The sequence below is a fragment of the Sinocyclocheilus rhinocerous genome, unplaced genomic scaffold (assembly GCF_001515625.1).
Source record: "Sinocyclocheilus rhinocerous isolate Xijiao unplaced genomic scaffold, SAMN03320098_v1.1 scaffold4355, whole genome shotgun sequence".
Taxonomy (NCBI): domain Eukaryota; kingdom Metazoa; phylum Chordata; class Actinopteri; order Cypriniformes; family Cyprinidae; genus Sinocyclocheilus; species Sinocyclocheilus rhinocerous.
The window spans coordinates 5,129-15,477 of record NW_015665823.1 but is presented as its reverse complement, the minus strand read 5'-3'; the positions used below and the strand labels follow the sequence as shown (position 1 = coordinate 15,477).

General features: G+C 36.4%; 1 protein-coding gene across 1 annotated transcript in view; it reads right to left on the bottom strand.

The window, feature by feature from the left end:
• Window positions 1-9,803, bottom strand: part of LOC107731539 (nuclear factor 1 A-type-like) — a 37,647-nt gene extending 27,844 nt beyond the window's left edge. Inside the window, exons 1-2 of the mRNA XM_016542653.1 lie at window positions 8,984-9,803; window positions 6,857-6,985 (exon numbers count right to left, since the gene is read on the bottom strand). Of these exons, the coding sequence (XP_016398139.1) occupies window positions 6,857-6,983 (127 nt within the window). The 5' untranslated portion in view covers window positions 6,984-6,985; window positions 8,984-9,803. The remainder of the gene's footprint in view (window positions 1-6,856; window positions 6,986-8,983) is intronic.
• Between the last annotated feature and the right edge of the window lie 546 nt (window positions 9,804-10,349).

The window sequence follows — 10,349 nt, the reverse complement described above, 5'->3', positions numbered from 1 at the left end:
ATGACGTGACGTTTCACTCATAATTACGGCAGGCATAAAACAAACGAATATCATCAGCAAAAATTGAACTGATTTGAATGGCTTTACTGCAGAGCAATTACTATATGCAATGAAATATAAATGTCACTGTCATTTGATGCTGGATGTGGTGAATAAGCTGCCAGTGATCAAAAATTTGAATATGAAGTCATTGAAAATTATAGTTTTGAGAATATGGTTGAAATTATGAATATGAGGCAGATACTTCCAAGTGGTTTGCTGACCATGATATTACTGTGCTTGATTAGCCAGCCAACATGCCTGACCTGAACCCCATATGGAATCTATGGGATATTTTCAAGAGAAAGATGAGAAACAGTCGATCCAACAATACAGATGAGCTGAGGGCTCAATAGTGCCTCAGTTGTGCCACAGGCTGATCGCTTCCATGCCACACCTCACTGATGCTGGAGTTTGTGCTAAAGGAGCCCCGACCAAGTATTGAGTGCATAAATGAACATACTTTAAAGAACTTGAGCTTTTCTGTTTTGCAAATCCTTTTTTTTTTATTGATCTTAGGAAATATTCAAATATTCTGAGATACTGGATTTTTGACTTTCATGAGCTGTAAGCTCTAACCATCAAAATTAAAACAAAAAAACTTTTGAAATGTTTTACTTTGCCTCCTTTTCAGCACATCATTATCATTTCCATATTTGCTTTGGGAGGTATGTGTCCACTGGACCCCCCTAAGACTAACTTTTAGGGCCACCCACTACCTCTGCGGCCGGCCTATGCCTCTTTTGCCATCAGTCCCACCATTAAGTAATAGAAATATAGAGGTCAAACAGGTACTTCAAACTCTTTTAAATTACAGACCAGAGACCAGACTAAGGCTGCACCAGCACATTTCTTGGAGCAGATCTATCTATCTATCTATCTATCTTGTCTGTCTGTCTGTCCATCCATCCATCCATCCATCCATATTTTAATTTTCATCAACTGAAATGTTATTTTTGTTGACTAGAATCAGTAAAACGCACAAAAAAAAATTAACATGACATGACAAAATACTGGCTAAATTTAAATTATATTTTCATAAAAGAGTGCACCAAATGTAGCCAGAGCAGAACGTTTATTGCCCAGAGATGGCAATAAACGGCCTTTTCCATGAAATTCACGGATGCTAGCTGCAATCCAAGAGCTGACTTAATGAAACACTTGAGCAGCATATGGTTTCTGCTCAGTTATTCTAAGAAGTGGATCCAACTGGCATCGCCGCATCTATCTGGAGGCAACATGTTGAGACTGGACGGCTTTCGTGACGTTTCTCCTTGCCAAACAAAACAATTTTTCAAATATCGTCAATCATTCGCCCTTGCGAGGACAAATGCTTACCTGTTCTGCCTTTAAATCATCACAGAGTCGGTTCTCTAGAGCCAAACGAACCGTAGATCAGCGTTACAGGTTTGGTAACCAGCTTACGTCAGCTACAGCGAAACCTACCGTCTCAATTATGCAAATTGCCCCAGTCAATTAGTGAGGAGGAAAAAAACACTTTTTTTCTTCTTCACTCACTGACAGAATCTAAGTGTTGTGGAACGATAGCCAATTACTTAAATGGCTTGCTCCCTTGTCATGTTCTTATTCATTTAATGGTGGTTATTTGGACGGAAAATTGCAAGCAAACAAAGTTTGACCGTGTCTCGAGTTGCCAAAGCTGCTGGACGACATAATTCACTCTCAAGGCCTGTCAACTCTTCCGTCTTCAATGTTCCCCGTTCCGCTAAATGCAAGACACTGTCTCCTGCGCCTTAATATTCATGTAGCGCATGGGGAAAACCCCACTGATGTGCTAAAAGAGGCTTCATGAATTAAAAAGGGGTGGTGATGAGGCTAATACCAGAACACAAGCGTGAGAGCGAGAACAGAGGCTTCGAGAGCAGCCTTGTCTTCACTACAGACACCAGGAGATCATGGGAGCCCCAGGAGAAGAGTCTGATCCTTAGAAATGACTTCTCTTTGTGCTTTATTAACCAGCGGGCCGTTCTCACAAGTGTGGCGCCACCATGTTCAAGAATATGCGGCATCAAATTATGTTAACGGTCAAAGAGAATCTGGGGCACAAAACTCAGCCTTGTTGTGGCTAAATGTTTAAGCTCTGCACCATTAAACTTAGATGAAACATCACCATAGGTGTAAAGTAAATATATATAGAAGCCTCCGACTATGAGTAACAGCAGAAAAAAAATAGCAGACTATGTGAATAACTGACTAGACTTGAGCCATTGTTCAGGACAAATCTGTTACTCATGCATGTCAGGATTCAATACACACTAAAATTTCAAATGTTAAATTATTATAGTTTGTACTTGTTTCAATTATTTTATTATATATTATGTTTTATTCTTAATTTTTTTATTTTATATTATTATTACTTATAGTTATTTATTTTATTTTGTTCATTATTGATAATACACATTTTAATACATATTTATTTAATACAGTAATTTATATGTATAAATGTATTTAAATATTTACATATGTATATTCACATATTTAAATATACTAATTATTTTATTTCAATGTAAATGAAATTTAATAGAGTTCACCATATAGCAATAATACAGTTATATTAATATAGTTACGTGAGGCCAAAAAATTCTAAAACAAAGAAAAAAATTATAAAATATGTGTATGAACGTATTTAAATATTTACATAAGTATTTATATTCACATATTTAAATGTGCTAATTATTTTATTTCAGTGTAAATGAAATTTAATACAGTTGACCATGAAGCAATATTATAGTTATACAGTTACATTGATATAGTTACTTGAGGCCAAAAAAATTATAAAACAAAACAAAATTAATAATAATTAATAAATAAAGCCAACTGCTTTATTAAATTTAAATTTGTTTTTAAAAATTATATATTTCCTAATGTGTTCTGTAAATTTGTGTAGTCTGTAGTATTTGTTTTATTTAATTATAAATTATACCGTTTGTTTTATTATTTATTGTTTTAACATGTATTATTATTATTATGTATTGTTTTATTACTAATCATTAATAATAAATACTTATACCTATTTATTCAATTATTAACGACTAATATTTAAAAAAAAATTGCATACTATTTTAAACATAAGTATATTAATATACATAATTATTTTAATGGAAATGAAATATATGACAGTTACATGAGGCATGAATAAATGAATAGATAGATAGAAGTACCTGTTTGACCTCTATTTCTATTACTTAATGGTGTGACTGATGGCAAAAGAGGCATAGGCCAGCTGCAGAGGTAGTGGGTGGCCCTAAAAGTTAGTCTGAGGGGGGTCCAGTGGACACATACCTCCCAAAGCAAATATGGAAATGATAATGATGCGCTGAAAAGGAGGCAGACTCCAGCAGCTGGTTGAGCGCGGCTCCTCTGTTGCCATTGTGCCGCCACCCGCGCATAATAGAAAAGGCTCCGGATTAGTTCCACTTTGCAAATCGCGTTGGTTCACTGATCTTTTTTTTTTTTTTTGCTCTCCGCAACCTTTTTTCCCCACTGGCCCATTGCTGCCAACTTTCATTGAATGGTGGATTATCAAAATAATACCTAAGGTGATAATAAAGGCTTTTTTTGATGCAACAGGTCTCCACTTTACCCAGTTTGAATAAGGAGGGAAGAGCAAGTGTTACGAAGTGGCACGGTCAATTGAAAGGGAGGACAGATTTAGGCGTTTTAAATAATCTTTAATGGTTTTAGAAAAATAAGTTTTCCGGCCACCCCACCTAAACGAGTTTGACTAACGTCTCGAAAAAGAGGGAGGCCGTTTAAATCAATCATAGATTCATGGTGTTAGCTTTTAAGAAGTACTCTTAAAAGCCAAAACCAGGTGAGAAGCCTCGCCGCGTATGCATATTAAATTTATTTTGCGCCTCGCGTCCACGTGGGCATAAAATATTCACATGACAGCGATACCACTTCCAAGCGTGATTTAATACTAATAGCCTCACAAATTAAGTTGTGGTTTCTACTTCAACATATTCAAAGTAACTGATGCCGTTTGGCTTTACATCCAGCAAATGAAGAATATTAATAACAGAGAAAAAGCAAAAACAGGTAAATTTCCACACAAAACTTTACTTTTGCACAAAGGTTGTCAAACACTAGACAAAATGTGCTTTGAATATGCAATGGAAAACCACAAACAAGCCATTCAGGAGTTTATTTTCCTCACAATAACCACGTGAAGACAACAATATGTAGCCGCTCACTGCGCGTCTTTGGGTTTGATTAAAAACCGTCCTTATCTATGACAAAACCATTCACAGCCAGTGACAATACGGTCGTGATAACCTGATCCAGGCCTCTGTCTGATAAAGCCTCGTTCGCTGGGAAAACCAAGCCATGTGTAAGTCACACTCAGAGATCCTTTTAGATCCGATTTTACCTGCACTGCCTCAAGCCCAGTTCACACTGACAGCAAAAATACTGAGAAAACACTTAAACAAAACAAATCAAAATACACACAAAAACAAGATTATTTTTAACTAGCGCTTTTTAGTAAATCAAAAACATACAGCGCAACCAGTGTAGTCCAATTCACAAACAAATAATCATAAAAATACTATTACTGTAAGTGAATCAAAACCCGCAAACATCGCTTACTGAATTAACATTAGTTACTTTTAGTTACTTTACGTTAGTTACTTTAGTAAAAGTTACTTAAGTTACTTTAATAAATTATATAAGTTATCATTACTTTCCATGATGGAATATTATATAAAATAATTTAAGTCAGTAAGCAAATAAATAAATAAAGAAACAAACAAAAACAAATAAATAAATAGATATAATAAATCAAAAAAATCTTTGTGACCCAATTGAAGTACAATTTAAATTACATTGCTTATTGTGACAAGTATAATTATATTTATATTTATATATATATAAAAAGACGTTTTCCGGCCGCCCCACCTAACCGCATAAACCGGGTTTGACTAACGTGTTGAAAAAGAGGGAGGCACTTTAAATCAATCATAGATTCATGGATTTAGCTTTTAGGAAGTACTCTTAAAGAGGCGACAATCCTCGCCCCGTATGCATATGAAATCGCTGCCCATTTTGCGCCTAGTGTCCACATGGGCATAAAATATTCACATGACAGCGATACCACTTCCAAGCGTGATTTAATACTAATAGCCTCACAAATTAAGTTGTGGTTTCTACTTCAACATATTCAAAGTAACTGATGCCGTTTGGCTTTACATCCAGCAAATGAAGAATATTAATAACAGAGAAAAAGCAAAAACAGGTAAATTTCCACACAAAACTTTACTTTTGCACAAAGGTTGTCAAACACTAGACAAAATGTGCTTTGAATATGCAATGGAAAACCACAAACAAGCCATTCAGGAGTTTATTTTCCTCACAATAACCACGTGAAGACAACAATATGTAGCCGCTCACTGCGCGTCTTTGGGTTTGATTAAAAACCGTCCTTATCTATGACAAAACCATTCACAGCCAGTGACAATACGGTCGTGATAACCTGATCCAGGCCTCTGTCTGATAAAGCCTCGTTCGCTGGGAAAACCAAGCCATGTGTAAGTCACACTCAGAGATCCTTTTAGATCCGATTTTACCTGCACTGCCTCAAGCCCAGTTCACACTGACAGCAAAAATACTGAGAAAACACTTAAACAAAACAAATCAAAATACACACAAAAACAAGATTATTTTTAACTAGCGCTTTTTAGTAAATCAAAAACATACAGCGCAACCAGTGTAGTCCAATTCACAAACAAATAATCATAAAAATACTATTACTGTAAGTGAATCAAAACCCGCAAACATCGCTTACTGAATTAACATTAGTTACTTTTAGTTACTTTACGTTAGTTACTTTAGTAAAAGTTACTTAAGTTACTTTAATAAATTATATAAGTTATCATTACTTTCCATGATGGAATATTATATAAAATAATTTAAGTCAGTAAGCAAATAAATAAATAAAGAAACAAACAAAAACAAATAAATAAATAGATATAATAAATCAAAAAAATCTTTGTGACCCAATTGAAGTACAATTTAAATTACATTGCTTATTGTGACAAGTATAATTATATTTATATTTATATATATATATATATGTATATATAATAAATATGTGAGCTTCATGTAATTTTTTTTATAATTACACATTAATAAAATACTAGTTTTAGGCAAGAAATACATTTAAAAGTTTACTTAAAACTTCACAGAGTAGTTTTTGGTTGTGCTGATTATAAAATTCAAATAAATTAATTAATTAAATTAATTAAACGGCAATTGAACCTCCAATTTTGGGCTTTGTTGCTCATTTTTAAAATGAATCATTTTGTAATGTTTCTAGGATCGCTGTATAATTTACAGCATTAGCTCAGAGACATTGTAATTGAAATATACCGAAATGAATCGGAATTGAATCCGAATCTAACTGAATCAGAACTGAATTTAAACTGAATCAGAATCTAATGAGAATCAAATCGAATCAAGAGCTTGTGAATAAAAAAAAAAATCCCAGTCCATATCCACATTGTGTTCCTTATCATTTGCATAAAGCTAAACTCTACTCAAATTGGTTGCATCTCCAACTTGTAAAAACGACTGGATGCTTTGACGCTACAAATCGCTGTCAGTGTGAACGCCCCTTCATACAGAGTCCGTTCAGACTTCAGGTTCCTGCTCGTCCGGTCTAGTGTTACAAGGTGACAGTGTGGGGTGTGAAGGAAACTGGGATTTGAAGGATTGTGGGAGAACTGCTGGCTGGGATAAGGAGCTTGGGGAAGAAAGAGTGGTGCAGTTGGAGGAGGGTGGGGTGTTGGGACCTCACCTCTGGGTCCTGTAATGACAGGTCGATGATGGTGTGTGAATGCCGTTCGAGGGGAAGCGGTCTGCGAAGGCACAAGGCTGCTGAAACCAGACTTCTCTGACTTCTTTAATGTGGTAGGCGATGGCATCCCTGGCAAGAATGATTGATAAGTGCAATTTAATAACGCAAGGTCATGGAGATACAGGCTGGCGCAAAGGAGAGAGAGTGGATAGGAGGGTTGGTGTGGTTTGTTTGGGTGGGTGGGTGAGTGGAAGGGGGTCAAGACAGCAGGGGAGACTGTGAGGCCCAGCGGGTGGCACAGGATACACTACATGGGGCCGAACGATGACTCTCTCCCAGTGCAGCGCAAGATCACATGAGTATGTAGTGTACTGATGTCTTGATGTCAACAGACATGCGCACTAGGCATGACCTTTCTCAAAATAAAAGTAAGTGTTATTCATCTTCTGTGTAAGTTTGTGCATGTAAAAACAAGTCCAATCAGACTTTCGAGGGCGAGCTTAAAGGAATATTCCGGGTTCAGTACAAGCTTATTTGATAGCATAGTATAGTATTGATCACCACTAAAAAATGATTTCCAGTTGTCCCTTGTTTTCAAAAATCTGGGCTACAGTGAGGCACTTATATTGGAAGTAAATGGGGCCAAATTGTAATTAAGATACTCAATGTATAGAGATGTAAACAATGTGACAATTTGTTAAACCCATAAAACACAGGTAAAAATTATTGAAAGAGCTTTAGAGCTCAAATAATAAACTAGTTTTAACAGATGAAGTAATGTGGGTGCATTTTTTTTTGTTTTAATGAAAACAAGAGACGAGTCGAAATATTTCTTGTGGTAATCAACATTACGCCACAAATGCTATCAGTTGAATACAGAACCCCTAAAGAGGCATGGTGATGTGGAAAAAATATACTTGCATTGTTATGCTTTTGTGTTCTCTCACAAAACCTTTGCGTTCCCCCTGAGAAACTTTGAGGTAACTCGCAAAACATTTGTGTTCTGTGAGAAACTTTGCATTTGCTTGAAAACTTTGCCATTTTCCCAAGAAACTTTGCGTTCGCTCGCAAAACTTTGCCATTTTCCCAAGAAACTTTGTGTTCGCTCGCAAAACTTTTGCGTCCCCCCAAGAAACTTTGCGTTCGCTCGCAAAACTTTGCCATTTTCCCAAGAAACTTTGTGTTCGCTCGCAAAACTTTTGCGTCCCCCCAAGAAACTTTGCGTTCGCTCGCAAAACTTTGCCATTTTCCCAAGAAACTTTGTGTTCGCTCGCAAAACTTTTGCGTCCCCCCAAGAAACTTTGCGTTCGCTCGCAAAACTTTGCCATTTTCCCAAGAAACTTTGTGTTCACTCGCTAAACTTTTGCGTCCCCCCAAGAAACTTTGCATTCGCTCGCAAAACTTTGCCATTTTCCCAAGAAACTTTGTGTTCGCTCGCAAAACTTTGCCGTTTCCCCGAGAAACTTTTTATTTGTTTGCAAAGCTTTGCCATTTCCCCGAGAAACTGTGCTCACTCACAAAATGTTTGCATTCTCCCATGAAACATTGCGCTCGCTTGCAAAACTTTTGCGTTCCCCAAGAAACTTTGCGGTCGCTCGCAAAACGTTGCCATTTCCCCAAGAAACTACATTTGTTCGCAAAAATTTGCCATTTCCCAGAGAAACTTTGTGTTCGCTCACAAAACTTTGCCGTTTCCCAGAGAAACTTTGTGCTCGCTCACAAAACTTTGCCGTTTCCCAGAGAAACTTTATGCTCACTCGCAAAACTTTTGCGTCCTTCCATGAAACACTGCGTGTGCTTGCAAAACTTTGCCTTTTCCCCAAGAAACTGCATTTGTTCACACAACTTTGCCGTTTCCCAGAGAAACTTTATAATTATATATAAATATAATTTTTCTTTCCCTGTCATTTTTTTTTTCATCACCATGTCCCCCTTAGGGGCTGTGTAGTTCAGCGTAGCTCTGAACCCGTGATATTCCTTTAAAGGACTAAAAGTTTTTCAGTTGGTTCAAATTAGTGGCGATGAGTGCAAGGTTAGTTGTTAATGGTAAAAATGGCGCCTAAAAATGAAAAAAAAGAAGAAAAAAAAAACCATAAGGCCATTTTTAAAGTATCTTATGCACCTTACCCGTGGGCTAGTGGGATGAAATGACGTAGCGATGAGGGAAACAGGATGTGGTGGAGAAAAAGAAAGAGAAAGCTGAACAGACATGGAGGGAAGAGGAGTTAGGGATGCAAAGCACACAGTATTCACATTCACAGTCTGCCAGGCGGCTGTGCTTTGGCAGGGGTTAATGCGAGCAACAGTTCAGATGCACAGGCTAACATGAGCTAACTGAGAATGACTGAAGTCTGTTAGTGCATGCTCAGCCACGTTAGTTCAAATCCTCCCTCCGGCATTAGTGCTCCCATTCTGCCTCACTTCACTCTACCTCTCGCTCCGGGGTAAAAATAGACAGACGTGAGGGAAACCCATGGCCGATTAGCCGCTTGAGGTTAGGAATGCAAATTGATAAGAATGAACTGCAAATAGAAGGGGCAATTAGGAGGCACCGCTGGCCCATTTGTCATCCGGTCAAAGCGTTTAGTCCATTCTTCTGCACTGGGACAGGATATAAGCGCTGGTCTTATGTCTTATTTCTCCCTGAGAGCAGTCCACTCACACCCCCACCACCCCCGGAGGAACAAGTTCATCCAGACGCTAGTTAATGACTTTAACCGGTGCAATTCAATCATGTGTGGCTAAAGCTGTATTAATGGTTTTAGCTGGCGGCCCTCATTCTCCTCGCTCTGTCCACACATCTCATTCTGATTACATAGCAGCACTGGTGTGTGGGACGCCCCCCACAGCCTCCGATCCTATACGGAGGCCATCGCACTTATTATGAGCCAATTATAGTTAAATAAGTCTATCTAGAGAGATTTTACATCAAATATTCTGTTTATACAGTGTATTTGATGGTGCATGTTTTTAAGTATGGCATTTCATTCCAGAATTATGAAATTGCAAAATTGTTATGTTTAAATGTTTATTGAGCAGTTTAAAATTTAATACTCATTCACTTGCTAGTGCCCACCAGATTTACACTTTCTCAATGAGAAATATATATAAAAAAATTATATAATATTTACAATATATAAAAAATTTATATAAATTTGAAGGATGAAAAAAAGAGATTTGAGGGACAGACACTCCAAATATTATTATTTATACTAATTGTTATTAATATTAATGATATTTATATTATTTAGTATATTCTGTTCTGCATTATTATTATTATTATTATTTTTTACATTTTAAATATTGCAGCACAGAATATCCTTAATATTCATAATGTTAATATTTATTAATAAAATATTTTGTGATATTTTCCCATTTTAAATAATAACAATAATAATAATAATAATTTAATTATTTTTAAATGATTATTATCATTAAATATTAAACATTAAAATATTGCTGCATAGAATTTCCTAAATAAAACAATATCAAT